The sequence below is a fragment of the Haliotis rubra genome, unplaced genomic scaffold (assembly GCF_003918875.1).
Source record: "Haliotis rubra isolate DU_JTF1 unplaced genomic scaffold, ASM391887v1 Scf53, whole genome shotgun sequence".
NCBI lineage: Eukaryota > Metazoa > Mollusca > Gastropoda > Lepetellida > Haliotidae > Haliotis > Haliotis rubra.
In genome coordinates, this window is record NW_025767224.1 from 752,003 (window position 1) to 773,378 (window position 21,376).

A 21,376-nucleotide genomic window follows, 5' to 3' on the forward strand; every position below is an offset into this window, starting at 1 on the left:
ATCACTTGATTGTCTCGTCCAGACTCGATTATTTACAGACCGCCGCCATATAGCTGGAATATTGCTGAGTGCGGCCTAAAACTAAACTCACTCACTCACTCATCTGAACACGATACGTCTCAAATGTTCCGAAGGTTGAATGTATGTGTAATGTGCAACTTCCTGAGAAGCTGAGCGTTCGATTGAATAATGTTTCACGCCGCAGACAGCAACATGACAGCAACGACGGCATGGAGATAATATCATTTAACCCAGTGGTTGATAGTATGAGCAGGACCTGTGACACTACGATGGCACTCAGTAAAAGCCTTGGTACACACGGCGGGAACACAATCCCATATTAACCTCTTGTGCCCTAATTCCCTACTTGGAGTGGGTGAGTGAGTTGGGTTTAACTTGTATCTGTTATATCCAAGCGATATCTGTGCACTACGTCGTTGGTGACACAACAACGACCATCTAAGGACCCGTATCTGTGTGTTTATGAGGTGTGATAATGAAGCCCATTGTACTGTGCATCGATAAGTTGTCATTTACACCTGGTTCTGCTCCCAGTCTTCAGTTTGGCACTGTGAATGTCTGACTTATCACTATTACTATTGTCAAGATGCAACCTTCAGATTGTGACAGATTGTATTGTTGCTATGGACAGTCATGTCATGTCCGCTATCTACCGGTGTTAGTACAGCAGTGTTGTCAAGACCCACGCCCGAAGCCCTGCAATCTGATAGGTTAGTACAGCCGCTATACTGACCCACCAACGGCGATAGTGTCCAAGTATGGCAGGAATGTGAAGGCGTTTCGTTCTGTTTTTCCATTATCGCTTACTCATCTTGCAAAAAGTGTGGATAAATACAACTGAAACGAATCATACCTTTTCTATGTCTGGGCCCTGTCTTAGTGTCGACTGCAATCACAGAGGGGATGTATATGAATGTTGTTTTATACCAGTATATACGATTGGACAGTGGCTTGTGAATAATCCACAATAGGGTATTGAGGCCCACGGGGTATGCGATAAGCGTATTAAACCGAATCATCAAAACTGACCACCAAACCACTTACATCACATCTTACAACACTCTACAAAGTACCGGGGATGTAATGGAACGTTGTTCGCTGGGAATAAGTATTGACAGTGGGAACACTGCTCTTCCTAAAAAAGAGGAGTATGTTGAACTATTGACTCTAACATCGCACAAATCAGTTGATCTTTCAGTAGTTTAAATGTTCATGGACATTTTGTTTTCCTCGAAAGAAAAAACAAAAGGTAGAATCATCTGCTGGCGTGGCCTGGCTGACCAGCATATGGCTTGTCGGCGTGGCCTGGTTAACCAACATCCGGCTCGTTAACGAGGCCTGGCTGACCAACATATGGCTTGAAGGCGTGGCCTGGTTGACCAGCATACGGCTTGTAGGCGTGGCTTTACTGACCAGTATATGGCTTGAAGTCGTGGCCTGGCTGACCAGCATATGGCTTGTAGGCGTGGCCTGGCTGACCAACATATGGCTTGTAGGCGAGGCCTGGCTGACCAACATATGGCTTGAAGGCGTGCTGTCTGACCAACATATGGCTTGTAGGCGTGGCCTGGCTGACCAACATATGGCTTGTAGGCGTGGCCTGGCTGACCAACATATGGCTTGTTAGCCATGCCTTGCTGACCAACATACGGGTTTGTAAGCGTGACCTTATTGACCAACATACGGGTTTGTTAGCATGGCCTGGTTGACCGACAAACGGCCTGTTAGCGTGGCCTGGCTGACCGACATACGGCTCGTTGGCCCAATCTCGCAGTCGACATCCGCCTTTGTAGACACACATAATGTAAACTGTCACAACAAACCTCTCAAGAATCTGTCAACATTCTATCTTATCGCGGAACCTTCGAAGAATATATACATTTTAGACAGATTCTCACTTATGTTAGACCCTAATTTACTTTATATGAATGAATATGGTTTTGTGCCGCATTTATCTGTCTCCCAGTTATGCCGCGGCGGGGCTTGGACATGTGTTTTACACTACATACTCATGGGCGTTACTGGCGGACGCTGTACCCGGTAGGCTCCCCCTACCCTCCTCGTTACAATGTACACTGCTGAAACATAAGTACATTTAGATTATCACAACCCTATATGTATAGGATACGGTTGGCTTCCATAATTTGTTAAATTTCTGTTACATTAGGATTGGTATATACCGCATAGCTTTATGCTAGAAATTCACAGCCATTGACGATCTGATGTACAATAATTAGTGCAATATATAGTGCAGAATAATGCATTGTGCACAATTATGTCCCATACGGCTTTATTTGCTGGTATATTCAAATGTACATTTTGATAAAAAGAGCGCATCTCCTATCTCACAGTCGGTGCTTCTTCCAGGGTTCATATTGTGATCTCAGCCATTACACAAGCCGAACCTCATTCCACACTGTCCTGTGTAGCACCAGGAAGACGTTGCTAAGTATTTAGGTTGTCTGGTTGCTTGAAGGCTGACAGGGGCCATCAGCTTGAGTGCGGACCTGGCATGAGGTGCAAATACCTTTAACTGGACTTTCGACTTTCGCATGATACGCCTATGGCTGACCGCTTAGACCCGATAAAGCAACATCTCTGAATTCAAACTGTCGATTGTGCGTTCATATATTCCTTGTGTCCGTTATTTAATACACATTGTCAGGTTACACTTGTCAGATGGTACATTAAGTACGTGAAATAGACTACCAGTTGTCAGGCTTCCATTTATGTGGAGGCTGGGTGGGTTAGATCGCTGGCGGCAAGGTGCCTAGCTCTGAGGAAGTGTGTTCGAATCCCGGATGGGACACAACCACAATAATCTATACTTTACGGACAAATTGTAATCCCGAATATACCATCTGTCGTTCCATCCATGACATGCAATTACAAATACCTCTTATGTCACAAGATAACCAACACCTCTTCTAGAGACCTATATTTTATGGGCAGCAAGTCCCTTATATTTCATTCACTGTGCAGCAGGTACGTCTCCTGTGCTAAAGGTACATCGTCTGTGCAGTAAGAACATCTTCTCGACCACTGGTATCTGTTCTATTTCTTGGCAACAGTTACACCTTCTGGGCAACCAGCAAATCTTCTGTCACTGGGCAGCTAATTCATCCGCTGTTTCTTGGCAACTGGTACGTCCTTCCGGCAGCTGAACCTCTTCTGTCGTCTGTGAGGTCGTCTCCCCGGGACAAGAGTGTCCACTAGCCTATATCAAAGTCTTCACCCTTGCCCTTGTCCTCAACTAGCCTTGAACTCAAACGACTGGTGTTTTATCACATTGACAAAGGTGCGCTCACTGAAAGCTGGTCTTATCACTGTGTAGACCCTTTGTGTACAGCATGTATTGTTGTAAACGTGAAATGCGATGAAATGTGTATCTACACTGTGGTAATATGTCATTTTTGATCTTTCAGTGATGAAGCCTCCAATCTTCTCTATATCTGATGCTCCAAGTCGTCAGCTATGGTAGACGCAGTCTTTGTGAACCACTACAGACAGCAGCAGCTCCCCGTCGGGTATCACATTGTCATAACAAACCGTCCTCTAAACAGGTGGGCGCCACAGTCGGGCTAAGAAAGGGGCAAGGGTGAACAACAAGTTCATATAGACTTGTGCACATGATTGTACGTGTTGGTTCGAATAACAAATTCGTCCATAATTGTTTCTGTCAACAGCATATCCGTGCTTGTAGGTCTCAGTCCAAAACATGCGTACTTTGACTTTCCATTCTTAACACTAAAATGTTGCTCAATACTGCGTGAAACTCACTCACTCACTCACCCACTCTTCCCGGCTACCCAGCTACCCATCTCTAAGTACACTCACTCACTCTACCCGACTACCTGTACCGTGTACATATGTAGGTCTTTAAGTACACTCACTCACTCTCTCACTCTCTCACTCACTCTACCCGACTACCTGCACCATGTACGTATGTAGGTCTCTTAGTACACTCTCTCACTCTCTCACTCACTCTACCCGACTACCTGTACCGTGTACGTATGTAGGTCTTTAAGTACACTCACTAACTCTCTCACTCACTCTACCCGACTACCTGCACCATGTACGTATGTAGGTCTCTCCCACTCATAGTACACTCTCTCACTCTCTCACTCACTCTACCCGACTACCTGTACCGTGTACGTATGTAGGTCTCTAACTACACTCACTCACTCTCTCACTCACTCTCTCCCGACTACCTGTACCGTGTACGTATGTAGGTCTTTAAGTACACTCACTCACTCTCTCACTCTCTCACTCACTCTACCCGACTACCTGCACCATGTACGTATGTAGGTCTCTTAGTACACTCTCTCACTCTCTCACTCACTCTACCCGACTACCTGTACCGTGTACGTATGTAGGTCTTTAAGTACACTCCACTCCCACTACCTGTATCGTGTGTAATGTATGTGGTCTCACTCACTCTCAACCCGACTACCTGTACCGTGTACGTATGTAGGTCTCTAAGTACACTCACTCACCACTCCTACCCGACTACCTGTACCGTGTACGTATGTAGGTCTCTAAGTACACTCTCACTCACTCTACCCGACTACCTGTACCGTGTACGTATGTAGGTCTCTTAGTACACTCACTCACTCTACCCGACTACCTGTACCGTGTACGTATGTAGGTCTTTAAGTACACTCTCACTCACTCTACCCGACTACCTGTACCGTGTACGTATGTAGGTCTCTAAGTACACTCACTCACTCTACCCGACTACCTGTACCGTGTACGTATGTAGGTCTCTTAGTACACTCACTCACTCTACCCGACTACCTGTACCGTGTACGTATGTAGGTCTCTAAGTACACTCACTCACTCTCTCACTCACTCTACCCGACTACCTGTACCGTGTACGTATGTAGGTCTCTTAGTACACTCACTCACTCTACCCGACTACCTGTACCGTGTACGTATGTAGGTCTCTAAGTACACTCACTCACTCTACCCGACTACCTGTACCGTGTACGTATGTAGGTCTCTAAGTACACTCACTCACTCTACCCGACTACCTGTACCGTGTACGTACGTATGTAGGTCTCTAAGTACACTCACTCACTCTCTCACCCGACTACCTGTACCGTGTACGTATGTAGGTCTCTAAGTACACTCACTCACTCTACCCGACTACCTGTACCGTGTACGTATGTAGGTCTCTCTAACACTCACTCTACCCGACTACCTGTACCGTGTACGTATGTAGGTCTCTAAGTACACTCACTCACTCTACCCGACTACCTGTACCGTGTACGTATGTAGGTCTCTTAGTACACTCACTCACTCTACCCGACTACCTGTACCGTGTACGTATGTAGGTCTCTTAGTACACTCTCTCCTCACTCTCTCAATCACCCGACTACCTGTACCGTGTACGTATGTAGGTCTTTAAGTACACTCACTCACTCTCTACCCGACTACCTGTACCGTGTACGTATGTAGGTCTCTTAGTACACTCACTCACTCTACCCGACTACCTGTACCGTGTACGTATGTAGGTCTTTAAGTACACTCACTCACTCTCTCACTCACTCTACCCGACTACCTGCACCGTGTACGTATGTAGGTCTTTAAGTACACTCACTCACTCTCTCACTCACTCTACCCGACTACCTGTACCGTGTACGTATGTAGGTCTTTAAGTACACTAAGTACACTCACTCACTCTACCCGACTACCTGTACCGTGTACGTATGTAGGTCTCTTAGTACACTCACTCACTCTACCCGACTACCTGTACCGTGTACGTATGTAGGTCTCTAAGTACACTCACTCAATCCATCCTACTACCAGCACCATGTTCGTTTATCTTGCCTCACACTTAAATGTCGTTTTCTTATTGGCTGAGCGCTTTTCTATTATTTTCAATGTACCCCGCTTACAAGCGAGTAACATTTTCTATGTACTCCGCTGGGAATGCCGAACTAATTTGGTACTTCGTAGGAGTAATTCTTAATCTCGAATAACATTAAATCACGTATGATGTACGGCAAATACCGATGTTTTGCGAATGCAAATCGATGGACGGGAGATAACTCTAAATTTGTTTTTCTTGTCTTGTCGTCTGGTATTCCATACAATGATCCAATACCCGTGCTCAAAACATTTCAAAATTACCATTGAGGTGTTCGGTAGGATAAATACGTTGTTCACTGGTCACGAGGGGTGCATGGGTTGATGCACCCCTCGTGACCAGTGAACAACTTATAATGTACTCTCTCCATCCGACAAGCTGTACCGTGTACCGTGTACGACTACAGTGTACGAACGTACGCCTCTAAGTATCTTGTCTGTGCCTGGGCCCCTCACACCCAATGCCTTCATTCAGCAGTAGCTTGGCTACACTGGCTCTTGGCCTCGCGAGGTCTTAATAATATTGTAAAACGACGGGTCACTGTCGCCTCTCTATGTTGATTGGTAGGTACCAAGTACCTACTGGTCGACGCCGGGCCGATAAGAGCGAGGGATATACTTCATATTTTTAATACACTATACAGGAGACGAGTTTTTAGGTCTAAATTTTTCACCTCGGTGACCGGGCATCATTAAAATAACACCCTCTAATCTGAACGGGGCGGTGGGGTAGCCTAGTGGTTAAAGCGTTGGCTCGTCACGCCGAAGACCCGGGTTCGAATCCCCACATGGGTACAATGTGTGAAGCCCATTTCTGGTGTCCCCCGCCGTGATGTTGCTGGAATATTGCTAAAAGCGGCGTAAAACCAAAACTCAGTCAGTCAGTCTAATCTGAACATATTCACACACTGCAGAAACAGCATTGGTTTATGCTTTTGAAAGTCAGTTTCTAACCCATTTGACTTGAGTATGGAGTTGTATCTCCCTGCTACGTAACCACCCATTCACATATAATTCACTAATGTAACTTGCACAATTACGGTATGTCGACAACAGGCATTATTTCTTGTTTTGGTTTTGTTTAGTTTTTAAATTCTTTGATGTATGAAAAGTTTAATTTGATGAATAATATATTTGGTGAAAAAGTGGTATTGTATACAATACAGGACATAGATCGTAAAAAGCTGAAATTTATTACAATACACATAGAGGTGTGTGTGGACTGGTCAATAATCATGACCCATTTACTTTTGCACCCATTGCAAAATGAATAGGCCGATCCCAAGAGGCTCCCAAGCCAGCCTACAGCCATCGATTGTACCGGGAAGTACTGCGTCTTTTTGACCTATCAGATTAACTTAACTCTTGATATTCGACCAACCAAGTTGTTACCGACCTCTCTGGGGTACAAGGAGTAGGTGTAAAGGTGTTGAGGCAGGTGATCTAGGAATCGCGCATATGTTTTGAACGTGAGAAGTATGCCCGGACACATTTCATAGGCTCTGATAATATATGCCAGTATCGCCTTTCGCAGTGTTTATAACTCCAAATGAGCATACTTTACCACCCACGAGCCAAAACGATATTCTCCGAAGAAGCTGATGGTGTTTATAGAAATGATATTAAGGTTTATATGGAGAGATTATTACACTCGTTTAAAATTATGTGTTGCCCGAGCGAGAGCGTTTAGTATAAGTCGTATGACACACTTGCTCGTGTAATAATATCTGTATATTAGTTGTTACCTGTCTAAGTCATGTTAAAGCAATACGTTACCCACGTTAAACACAATTAGCGGTTGTATTCTGATTAGAATCAACTAGTTTAACAGCTCAATACTGCCAAGTACTTACAAGGCAGTATACAATACAGTGGCCAAGCAGATGCAATGGCAGTACGATGGCAGTACGATGCCAGTATAGAACATAGCTTCCAAATCAGGACTAAGCTGCATGGGCGGATCCAGGAATTTGGGGGTGGGGGGTGTTGAAACCCCCTGAACCCCCCATTGGCTCCGTCTACGCAAAAACAATCTTCAATGTGGTCTTAAGTCATTTTCAAGGGGGTTCGAACCCCTGACACCCCCACCACACACACACACACCACCCCACCCCGATCCGCCGATTAGCAGTGTATGTACATGAATGTGACACGAGCTATATATTGTCTCTCATAATTCCAAACAACGAATTAATTATTACGAAATGTACAATACGAAACGTATGTACTTCAAAAATATTTAACGTATTAACCTGACAATGAATAACGACTATACTGACTAGTACTTGAGATATAGAAGTCAACAAACAAACATGACTGACACAGTCTTTTTACACAACGTTTAATCGACAGTTTTATTCAGAAATGGTATGACATTACTTCCAGCAGTAAATTATGGCTATACAGTAATATCAAATGAATAATACTTAGATGCTTTACATCCAAACACTGTTAGGTATTTAACTATGCTACGAATTTCGTGTCACCAATTAAAAATTGAAACTGGGCGTTATGAAAATATTGATAGGGAGAATAGATACTGTATCTATCATTTCGTTTTAATTTGCCCAAAGCATACTGTACATCGAAAACAGCTTATTAAACCTTATTTTTGGAAGAAACCAAGTATTTTAATTTTTTTTTACAATTATTAACAAACCCATCCAAAGATAGTATTGCAAAATTATGTAAATACAAAGTTATGCATGTAAGTACCATAATGTTTTGTTCCGCCTCCTTTTGTAAATGTAATATTTATGTATTTTTCACCTTTTGTAAATGTACTATTTATGTATATTTCACCTTTTGTAAATGTAATATTTATGTATATTTCAATGGATAACCATTTTCTATCCTGTATAAAGTGTAAAATGATGACGAGGGGCATATAGCCCAAGTCTTTACTGAATTAAGAATCGAATCGAAACCTCTCGGGCAATAAAAAAGTAGCATTATTATAAGCAGAGCGGGCTTTTCGCTGAAAGTAAGTCAGTATGACCACCCACGTTAATCGTATCAAGAAATTCCATTTAGGACAATGAAACAAACACATTTCTTCTTGAGAGGAAACGCCTGTCATGAACGGAGTTGGTTAATATTTCACTATGCCCAAATACGGAGCTCGCCACTTTGATATCAAGTAATTAGTAATTAGCCGAGTAACCTTATAGGTAATGTAATTTCTCTAATGGAACCATACGTAGGTCACTCGTGTACAGACACTTTTCTCACGTCCGTGTCTAGATGGTCGTGCACGGCGTGTTATTATCGATGGGAATATAACAACAGAATATTTAGAATATCAAAATTGGATTATGCGTAAACAGCCGGGCTAAAGAATACGCACTCGTTTGATGATGGCTAAAAATGAAACAAACAAAAAACGGTTATTCGGTGTCGACGTATTTGATGTTGTGTTTTTTTTGTCTTACATTTACAATGTTAACTTTTCCAAATGAACGATCGCATTTTTTTTTCAAATTCAATTTTCAAGAGTATACTTTCTTTTGTCTGTCAGTTTAGTTTCATATAGAGACAAGATTCTTTCAAGATGCCATGCATATACCACAATGGGAGCACGAGAGAAGACGACTGAAACTGTGGAGTGTCTTCAGCGGGGGTAATTCAGTGCCTACTGTTGTCCTTGCTTGAATGCACAAACTGAAGTAAAAACCCAGCCGTCGTCCAAAGTGTGTGTGCCATACATTAAAGGTTTGTTCCCTTCACAAGACTCAAAGAGAATAATCATTATTATGTAAGCATCACAAAACAACTACAATCATTATATGCTCCAAAGCGAGATATTACTGATCCAATAAGTGTATCACCAAATCACGGTCTCAAAGATGACTCCAAAAACCCTAAACAATTTCAAGGAAGAATTTTGTTGAGACAAGTGCAATTTATTAAAGTCGATTCTCAAAACTTCAACGATATACTTCAAAGTTTGCAGTCTCAGATAAGAACCAAGTTCAGTTCTTTCAAAGCAGTTGCTTGTTCAACCCCGTATGCCACGATGTCTCACTGCAAATTTAAGAAACACCTTTATCATCCCAAACTGTGGCAAGCCTCAGATAGTTGTAACCAGTGTTTGCCCTTAACCCTGAGAAGCTGCAGACCCTAAGGACCCAGAACCATAAAACGTCCTGGGTCCTGATCAAAATGTGTAGGCCCTATATTTTAGCTGCAAAATAAGTAATTCCCAACAAAACAAAAAATTCTAAATTGCGTCCTCGAAAATGATAGTCGTTTCACTTACAAACAACAGCTGCTGATCAAGATAAAAACTAGACATTACTGAATGATATTTTCTTTAAAATAATTCTCTTAGTTATTGGGGATGAAAAAGCTGTCGGCCATAAGGACCTGCAGAAAACAAAAGCTGTGGGTCCGAGTGGTTTTCAGTCGGCTTCGGGCCTAAGGACCAACGTTAATTTCGAACACTGTTTGTAACTCCATCAACTCGTGTTGATATAATTGACATCAGTAGATTCTCTATTTCTTCCTTAATCCATGTGAATCGTTACTAAAATGGAGACCATGGATACAGTTACATATCAGTCTTCACAGATTAAGGGATACATTGTCAAGACGGGAAGCAATTGTTCACTATAACAATATGTGGACTGCTGGATAGTTTCCTTGATAACGTCTATGTGAAATGTCAGCAAGACATTCAGACAGGAAGTAGGCCTCCACTTTAGCACCAGCTGTGCTCTCATTTTGCTCATCTGTTTCTTTATAAATACGACTGCAAATCAAAACCATGTACTTTGGCCAGGAAGTGAAACTAAAAATGGTTATGTCCTATCCAATACTGTTTTCACGTCGAAGTGGTATTTTTTCGGTTTTTCTTGTGAGTGAGTGTGTGTGTTTGTACGTGTGTGTTGATTCTTTTTTTCAATCACTTGCGTTTGTATTTGATAGAGACGGGTGCCACCGTTTGGTCAGGGTACGATCATCTTTCCCGCAAACACCTTGTATCATTACTATTTGATAGAGACGGGTGCCCCCGTTTGGTCAGGGTACGATCATCTTTCCCGCAAACACCTTGTATCATTACTATTTGATAGAGACGGGTGCCCCCGTTTGGTCAGGGTACGATTATCTTTACCGCAAACACCTTGTATCATTACTATTTGATAGAGACGGGTGCCCCCGTTTGGTCAGGGCACGATCATCTTTACCACAAACACCTTGTATCATTACTATTTGATAGAGACGGGTGCCCCCCGTTTGGTCAGGGTACGATCATCTTTCCCACAAACACCTTGTATCATTACTATTTGATAGAGACGGGTGCCCCGTTTGGTCAGGGTACGATCATCTTTACCGCAAACACCTTGTATCATTACTATTTGATAGAGACGGGTGCCCCGTTTGGTCAGGGTACGATCATCTTTCCCACAAACACCTTGTATCATTACTATTTGATAGAGACGGGTGCCCCGTTTGGTCAGGGTACGATCATCTTTCCCACAAACACCTTGTGTCATTACTATTTGATAGAGACGGGTGCCCCCGTTTGGTCAGGGTACGATCATCTTTCCCACAAACACCTTGTATCATTACTATTTGATAGAGACGGGTGCCCCCGTTTGGTCAGGGGTACGATCATCTTTACCACAAACACCTTGTATCATTACTATTTGATAGAGACGGGTGCCCCGTTTGGTCAGGGTACGATCATCTTTCCCGCAAACACCTTGTATCATTACTATTTGATAGAGACGGGTGCCCCGTTTGGTCAGGGTACGATCATCTTTCCCACAAACACCTTGTATCATTACTATTTGATAGAGACGGGTGCCCCGTTTGGTCGGGGTACGATCATCTTTCCCACAAACACCTTGTATCATTACTATTTGATAGAGACGGGTGCCCCGTTTGATCAGGGTACGATCATCTTTCCCACAAACACCTTGTATCATTACTATTTGATAGAGACGGGTGCCCCCGTTTGGTCAGGGTACGATCATCTTTCCCACAAACACCTTGTATCATTACTATTTGATAGAGACGGGTGCCCCGTTTGGTCAGGGTACGATCATCTTTCCTGCAAACACCTTGTATCATTACTATTTGATAGAGACGGGTGCCCCGTTTGGTCAGGGTACGATCATCTTTCCCGCAAACACCTTGTATCATTACTATTTGATAGAGACGGGTGCCCCCGTTTGGTCAGGGTACGATCATCTTTCCCACAAACACCTTGTATCATTACTATTTGATAGAGACGGGTGCCCCCGTTTGGTCAGGGGGTACGATCATCTTTCCCGCAAACACCTTGTATCATAACTATTTGATAGAGACGGGTGCCCCTGTTTGGTCAGGGTACGATCATCTTTCCCACAAACACCTTGTATCATTACTATTTGATAGAGAAGGTTGCCCCTGTTTGGTCAGGGTACGATCATCTTTCCACAAACACCTTGTATCATTACTATTTGATAGAGACGGGTGCCCCCTTTGGTCAGGGTACGATCATCTTTACCGCAAACACCTTGTATCATTACTATTTGATAGAGACGGGTGCCCCTGCTTGGTCAGGGGTACGATTATCTTTCCCGCAACCACCTTGTATCACTACTATTTGATAGAGACGGGTGCCCCCGTTTGGTCAGGGTACGATCATCTTTCCCACAAACACCTTGTATCATTACTATTTGATAGAGACGGGTGCCCCCTGTTTGGTCAGGGTACGATCATCTTTCCCACAAACACCTTGTGTCATTACTATTTGATAGAGACGGGTGCCCCCTGTTTGGTCAGGGTACGATCATCTTTCCACAAACACCTTGTATCATTACTATTTGATAGAGACGGGTGCCCCCTGTTTGGTCAGGGTACGATCATCTTTCCCGCAAACACCTTGTATCATTACTATTTGATAGAGACGGGTGCCCCCTGTTTGGTCAGGGTACGATCATCTTTCCCGCAAACACCTTGTATCATTACTATTTGATAGAGAGACGGGTGCCCCTGTTTGGTCAGGGTACGATCATCTTTCCCGCAAACACATTGTATCATTACTATTTGATAGAGACGGGTGCCCCTGTTTGGTCAGGGTACGATCATCTTTCCCACAAACACCTTTGTGTCATTACTTTATTTGATAGAGACGGATGCCCCTGTTTGGTCAGGGTACGATCATCTTTCCCACAAACACCTTGTGTCATTACTATTTGATAGAGACGGGTGCCCCCTGTTTGGTCAGGGTACGATCATCTTTCCCACAAACACCTTGTATCATTACTATTTGATAGAGACGGATGCCCCCGTTTGGTCAGGGTACGATCATCTTTCCCACAAACACCTTGTGTCATTACTATTTGATAGAGACGGGTGCCCCTGTTTGGTCAGGGTACGATCATCTTTCCCACAAACACCTTGTGTCATTACTATTTGATAGAGACGGGTGCCCCTGTTTGGTCAGGGTACGATCATCTTTCCCACAAACACCTTGTATCATTACTATTTGATAGAGACGGATGCCCCTGCTCTTGGTCAGGGTACGATCATCTTTCCCGCAAACACCTTGTGTCATTACTATTTGATAGAGACGGGTGCCCCGGTTTGGTCAGGGTACGATCATCTTTCCACAAACACCTTGTGTCATTACTATTTGATAGAGACGGGTGCCCCCGTTTGGTCAGGGTACGATCATCTTTACCGCAAACACCTTGTATCATTACTATTTGATAGAGACGGGTGCCCTGCTTTGGTCAGGGTACGATCATCTTTCCCGCAAACACCTTGTATCATTACTATTTGATAGAGACGGGTGCCCCCGTTTGGTCAGGGTACGATCATCTTTCCCACAAACACCTTGTATCATTACTATTTGATAGAGACGGGTGCCCCCGTTTGGTCAGGGTACGATCATCTTTCCCGCAAACACCTTGTATCATTACTATTTGATAGAGACGGGTGCCCCGTTTGGTCAGGGTACGATCATCTTTCCCGCAAACACCTTGTATCATTACTATTTGATAGAGACGGGTGCCCCCGTTTGGTCAGGGTACGATCATCTTTCCCGCAAACACCTTGTATCATTACTATTTGATAGAGACGGGTGCCCCCGTTTGGTCAAAGGTACGATCATCTTTCTCACAAACACCTTGTATCATTACTATTTGATAGAGACGGGTGCCCCTGCTTGGTCAGGGTACGATCATCTTTCCCACAAACACCTTGTGTCATTACTATTTGATAGAGACGGGTTCCCCGTTTGGTCAGGGTACGATCATCTTTCCCGCAAACACCTTGTATCATTACTATTTGATAGAGACGGGTGCCCCGTTTGGTCAGGGTAATGATCATCTTTCCCGCAAACACCTTGTATCATTACTATTTGATAGAGACGGGTGCCCCCTGCTTGGTCAGGGTACGATCATCTTTCCCACAAACACCTTGTATCATTACTATTTGATAGAGACGGGTGCCCCCGTTTGGTCAGGGTACGATCATCTTTCCCGCAAACACCTTGTATCATTACTATTTGATAGAGACGGGTGCCCCGTTTGGTCAGGGTACGATCATCTTTCCCACAAACACCTTGTGTCATTACTATTTGATAGAGAAGGGTGCCCCCGTTTGGTCAGGGTACGATCATCTTTCCCACAAACACCTTGTATCATTACTATTTGATAGAGACGGGTGCCCCCGTTTGGTCAGGGTACGATCATCTTTACCGCAAACACCTTGTATCATTACTATTTGATAGAGACGGGTGCCCCCGTTTGGTCAGGGTACGATCATCTTTCCCGCAAACACCTTGTATCATTACTATTTGATAGAGACGGGTGCCCCGTTTGGTCAGGGTACGATTATCTTTCCCGCAACCACCTTGTATCACTACTATTTGATAGAGACGGGTGCCCCCGTTTGGTCAGGGTACGATCATCTTTCCCACAAACACCTTGTATCATTACTATTTGATAGAGACGGGTGCCCTGTTTGGTCAGGGTACGATCATCTTTCCCACAGACACCTTGTGTCATTACTATTTGATAGAGACGGGTGCCCCTGTTCTGGTCAGGGTACTGATCATCTTTCCCACAAACACCTTTGTATCATTACTATTTGATAGAGACGGGTGCCCCCGTTTGGTCAGGGTACGATCATCTTTCCCGCAAACACCTTGTATCATTACTATTTGATAGAGACGGGTGCCCCCGTTTGGTCAGGGTACGATCATCTTTCCCACAAACACCTTGTATCATTACTATTTGATAGAGACGGGTGCCCCCGTTTGGTCAGGGTACGATCATCTTTCCTGCAAACACCTTGTATCATTACTATTTGATAGAGACGGGTGCCCCCGTTTGGTCAGGGGGTACGATCATCTTCCCACAAACACCTTTGTGTCATTACTATTTGATAGAGACGGATGCCCCTGTTTGGTCAGGGTACGATCATCTTTCCCACAAACACCTTGTGTCATTACTATTTGATAGAGACGGGTGCCCCCGTTTGGTCAAGGTACGATCATCTTTCCCACAAACACCTTGTATCATTACTATTTGATAGAGACGGATGCCCCCGTTTGGTCAGGGTACGATCATCTTTACCACAAACACCTTGTGTCATTACTATTTGATAGAGACGGGTGCCCCTGTTTGGTCAGGGTACGATCATCTTTCCCACAAACACCTTGTGTCATTACTATTTGATAGAGACGGGTGCCCCGTTTGGTCAGGGTACGATCATCTTTCCCACAAACACCTTGTATCATTACTATTTGATAGAGACGGATGCCCCGTTTGGTCAGGGTACGATCATCTTTCCCGCAAACACCTTGTGTCATTACTATTTGATAGAGACGGGTGCCCCTGTTTGGTCAGGGTACGATCATCTTCCCACAAACACCTTGTGTCATTACTATTTGATAGAGACGGGTGCCCCCGTTTGGTCAGGGTACGATCATCTTTACCGCAAACACCTTGTATCATTACTATTTGATAGAGACGGGTGCCCCGTTTGGTCAGGGTACGATCATCTTTCCCACAAACACCTTGTATCATTACTATTTGATAGAGACGGGTGCCCCCGTTTGGTCAGGGTACGATCATCTTTCCCACAAACACCTTGTATCATTACTATTTGATAGAGACGGGTGCCCCCGTTTGGTCAGGGTACGATCATCTTTCCCACAAACACCTTGTATCATTACTATTTGATAGAGACGGGTGCCCCCGTTTGGTCAGGGTACGATCATCTTTCCCACAAACACCTTGTATCATTACTATTTGATAGAGACGGGTGCCCCCGTTTGGTCAGGGTACGATCATCTTTCCCACAAACACCTTGTGTCATTACTATTTGATAGAGACGGGTGCCCCCGTTTGGTCAGGGTACGATCATCTTTCCCACAAACACCTTGTATCATTACTATTTGATAGAGACGGGTGCCCCCGTTTGGTCAGGGTACGATCATCTTTCCCGCAAACACCTTGTATCATTACTATTTGATAGAGACGGGTGCCCCCGTTTGGTCAGGGTACGATCATCTTTCCTGCAAACACCTTGTATCATTACTATTTGATAGTGACGGGTGCCCCGTTTGGTCAGGGTACGATCATCTTTCCCGCAAACACCTTGTATCATTACTATTTGATAGTGATTCATAAATACACGCACATGATACAGAAGGAATCGTACACCGACAAGCTCGTACCTGAGGTGTTTCTTTGCTATTGGAAAAGGCTTTTGCTACATTTATTTAAACACATTGAAAACCAAACTCTATGTTATTTGGTTTATTTTTCAAATTAAACGTTTTAAAACTTCAAGTATTTATAAACAAGATCCCAAAGTACACACAGGTACTCATGTAGCACTTTCAATAAACTGTGGAGCACAACACAACAGCGCCTTCCCCAAAGCGACAGTAGCGCCACAACTGTCAAGGCTGTGTTAAAGTAAGTAAGTTATGATAGTCTTAGCGTTAAGATCGCTTGAAACGGCCGAGATATGTGATCCTTTCAACAATACGTACCATACAGAGTGGCCTCGGCGTGAAGCTGTTTCTTCATTTTGACGCAACCACGAAAGAGATTTTACTGCAGGTTCACCAGCGACACAAGCGCAGTGGCGTTAAGCCAAGATTAGATGGGACAATAAAACATCCAGACCCGCAAGGTCTCAGTATTTTTTTGTAGATAGGGAAACACATGCACATATTTCATACAGGAAAAGCCATACATCTGTTGGATGAGGAAAACGCACACGTCTCTTACATAAAAGGAAACGCATCACTTGCGTAAAAGGAAACGCAATCATCTCTTGCATAAAAGGAAACGCATTCGTGTCTTACATTAAAGGAAACGCATACACCTCAAAAATTGAAAGAAATACCCATGCTGCTTCAAGAAAATCTAGGACGTCTCTCACATAGAAAGGGGCGGTGGGGTAGCCTAGTGGTTAAAGCGTTCGCTCGTCACGCTGAAGACCCGGGTTCCATTCCCTGCAAGGGTACAATGTGTGAAGCCCAATTCTGGTGTCCCCCGCCGTGATATTGTTGGAATATTGCTAAAAGTGGCGTAAAACCATACTCACTCACTCACATACAAATATGTGCATATACTTCTGATATCGGAGGAAAGGCACAGGCTCAGCAATGCATGCGTCTCTTGCATAAAGGAAGCACACACACATGCTCAATAAAGAAAAAGAACACGTCTCTTGTTTAAGAGGAAACTAAGACACTTCTAACAGAAACTGAAACGTCAACATCACCTGTATAATGAAAATATTATAATAAGTGCTTGTATCAACATTTGATTCCTGTCTAAAGCAGGGCCCCGTTACAGGCATGTCTACATTTTAGTATATCCAGTGTAGTATATGTTATGTAATAAGTGTCTTGGTGATTTTCAGGCATTAAATTATGTGAATTAAAGTATGTTAATTGTAACCTTCAGCTCGTTACACATAATACAATTTAAACGGAAAATAAGTATTTTGTGAGTGGTTTGAATCCCATCTGGAAGGGGAACGTGTTGAATCAAGCCAAACCCTGTTTAACTCTGAGACAGTGTACGGGAATAATTCATCTCTGCCATAAAGTTTTGTGAAACTATCTGATGTTTGGTATTTTATAAATAAATTCCTTTGTACGTCAAATTCAAACCATATTACTTATAAAAAAAGTGTTTAGTTCAATAGGCCTATCTCAATCTTTGACCAACCAAATTTTAATAAAGAGGTTAAGCAAAATAATTGTTTGTATGGTTAAGTGGACACTTAATTAACAATAGGCTACTGCACACGGGCCTTTCTTTCATTCTTATCCCTCCATGCCCATTCGTTTAGTTTGGTATTATTGAATTCCACGATTAGTAAACCATAATTAGGTGACTATCGCACCGATGAATTACTGATCCAGAGTTTAATCAAGCATGATTATCCGCTAACAACTTTCATTAAGACGTTAATCACTTCGTGATGTCGAAAGTCCAGTATGTACCGTCAAGCACCACTGAACTGGCCCCTCTAATGATGTCTTTGTAATGCGCCTGGCAACAGTTACTACGGGTTTGCGTCTTTGACAACCGTCTGTCCACTGCCTGTATATAAGTGTCCGAGCAGTTACTCTCGACATCAGACTTTCTCACCTTCTGACAACTTGCAGTCCACGTGAGGTCCACATCTACCTACAAAAATCATGGTGAGTTTGATATTTTTCTGTTACTTCCCATATATCATTCGATTTATTCGTCGTTTAACGATCAGAAAACCTGGATATACTTCACAAAACAAGGGGATTTTCGAAAATAACAGCTGTTTACAATTACAAATTAAAGAGTCTAGTGATGGCAACGGTTGGACAAGGAAGGACAATATGTAAACTGACATTCAACAGACCTTCAACATGCTAGTCAGAGACATTCAGAGTGAGCTCGTCCCAAATCAGCAGGTTGTGTTCTGTACAAATCAAGTGCATCACGTTAATCATATGTTTTCTTGTTGTCCTCCAGAGGGAATGTATCTCAGTCCACGTCGGCCAGGCCGGAGTCCAGATGGGCAATGCATGCTGGGAGTTGTACTGTCTGGAGCACGGCATCCAGCCCGATGGTCAGATGCCCTCAGACAAGACCATTGGTGGAGGGGACGACTCCTTCAACACCTTCTTCAGCGAGACTGGGGCTGGGAAGCACGTGCCCAGGGCCATCTTTGTTGACCTCGAGCCAACTGTTGTTGGTGAGTAAAATATATTTTCAAATTCGTACGTATGATGGCAGAAAAGGAGTAGAACGCATGGAAAGTACCACGTATCATGTGTGTGTGCTTTTGTGAAATTTATTTGAACATGTAAGATTATTAATTAGATTTAGTGGTGCATAAATTTTGAATACTGCTCCAAGGAATACTTAGCTTACTCACAAATATATTCCCAAACATTATCTATCGTGCCAATAAACTGTGTTTTAGATGAGGTCCGTACAGGAACCTACCGACAACTGTTCCACCCAGAACAGCTCATCACCGGCAAGGAGGACGCCGCCAACAACTACGCCCGTGGCCACTACACCGTCGGCAAGGAAATCGTCGACCTCGTTCTTGACCGTATCAGGAAGCTGGCTGACCAGTGCACTGGACTCCAGGGCTTCCTCATCTTCCACAGCTTCGGTGGCGGCACTGGCTCCGGCTTCACCTCTCTCTTGATGGAGAGACTGTCTGTGGACTACGGCAAGAAGTCCAAGCTAGAGTTTGCTGTCTATCCCGCTCCACAGATCTCCACTGCTGTCGTCGAGCCCTACAACTCCATCCTGACCACCCACACCACCCTGGAACACTCCGACTGCGCCTTCATGGTCGACAACGAGGCCATCTACGATATCTGCAGACGTAACCTCGACATCGAACGTCCAACCTACACCAACCTCAACCGACTGATTGGGCAGATTGTCAGCTCCATCACTGCCTCTCTCCGATTCGATGGTGCCCTGAACGTGGATCTGACGGAGTTCCAGACCAACCTGGTGCCCTACCCACGTATCCACTTCCCTCTGGCTACCTACGCCCCTGTCATCTCCGCCGAGAAAGCCTACCACGAGCAGTTGTCTGTGGCCGAGATCACTAATGCCTGCTTCGAGCCCGCCAACCAGATGGTCAAATGTGATCCCCGTCATGGCAAGTACATGGCCTGTTGCATGTTGTATCGTGGTGATGTCGTCCCTAAGGACGTCAACGCCGCCATCGCCACCATCAAGACCAAGAGAACCATCCAGTTCGTCGACTGGTGTCCCACAGGCTTCAAGGTTGGCATCAACTACCAGCCACCCACTGTTGTCCCCGGTGGTGACCTGGCCAAAGTCCAGAGAGCTGTCTGTATGTTGAGCAACACCACGGCTATCGCCGAGGCCTGGGCTCGTCTTGACCACAAGTTCGATCTGATGTACGCCAAACGTGCCTTCGTCCACTGGTACGTGGGTGAGGGTATGGAAGAGGGCGAGTTCTCCGAGGCCCGTGAGGACTTGGCAGCCCTGGAGAAGGACTACGAGGAGGTTGGAGTCGACTCTGTTGAAGGCGAGGGAGAGGAAGAAGGAGAGGAATATTAGTGCTACCTTTAATGACTCTCAAATGTTCTCTTGTTGGAACGACCGAATAAAAAACTGTACATGATACATTATTTGTTACTGTCTTTGTTTATATGACCCTAAAATGTATTATCAACAGAAAATTAGGTTACCTATTTTAAACATGCAACGGTGCTGCGATGTTTAGTCGGAAAGCAACTTCTGATCACAAGGCATTTTCATAATGCAGGAACAGCTGATGCCACACAGAAACCAAAGTGTGTGTGCCTACAGGGGATGTCAGAATTATTTAAATTACCGAGCTGACCACACAGCTCCGAGGCCATCTCTATGAACAAACCAAAGTGATCGTGGGCTAAATCACTGTGCCAAGTTGCCTGGGTATTTGGTGAAAATATAAATATAGTGTTCTTGAAGACATTAAGACAAGGTTGTCTATTAACATAAACTGCACTACGATGAAGAATCAAATCTGTTTCTCTATAGAAAATCCGTACAACTACAGGAAGGCCGATTTCCTTTGTAACATCTTCTGTTAAGAAGCGGCCATGCGTAGCATACATAAGAAACGGTGGTACACTACTCTGCTCAGGTTCCACCAGCTTACTTCAGGTGGCAAAGATTTGGTGTCGGCCTAGCGGCGTAAAGATGTTCGCGACGTAGCGGCGAGCAGTGTGAAAGATGGACTGATCTGGTTATTGTGAATGGACAGTGGACTGGCCAACTACATTGATTACGATATTTTGCAAATCTTCTCGATGTTCCAGTCACAATCAGTAATCATTGACTGTTATTTGGAACAACAAGATGACGATCCCGGACAAATTCGCACCCAGACCAAACAACTCCCTTAAGTAATTGTGGGAGGTTCTCGGACAGACAAGGTACACAAGCACACATTTATTTTCCGGTGGAATTTCGGGCAATGCCAAGGGCAACCA

The 21,376-nt window shown here is 44.1% G+C and overlaps 1 protein-coding gene across 1 annotated transcript; it reads left to right on the top strand.

Annotated features, from left to right (window-relative positions):
• Positions 1–18,870: 18,870 nt before the first annotated feature.
• On the top strand, positions 18,871–20,518 carry LOC124252991 (tubulin alpha-1A chain-like). Its single transcript, XM_046686706.1, has 2 exons — positions 18,871–19,095; positions 19,327–20,518. The coding sequence occupies exons 1-2, from the start codon at positions 18,915–18,917 to the stop codon at positions 20,454–20,456; spliced, it is 1,311 nt and encodes a 436-aa protein (XP_046542662.1). The 5' UTR covers positions 18,871–18,914; the 3' UTR covers positions 20,457–20,518.
• Positions 20,519–21,376: the final 858 nt, after the last annotated feature.

Excerpts from the sequence above, each read along its gene's own strand:
- LOC124252991 (XM_046686706.1), top strand. The coding sequence starts at position 18,915 with ATGGGCAATGCATGCTGGGAGTTGTACTGTCTGGAGCACGGCATCCAG. Across the intron at positions 19,096-19,326 it reads CCTCGAGCCAACTGTTGTTG|ATGAGGTCCGTACAGGAACC; the intron begins GTGAGTAAAATA and ends ACTGTGTTTTAG.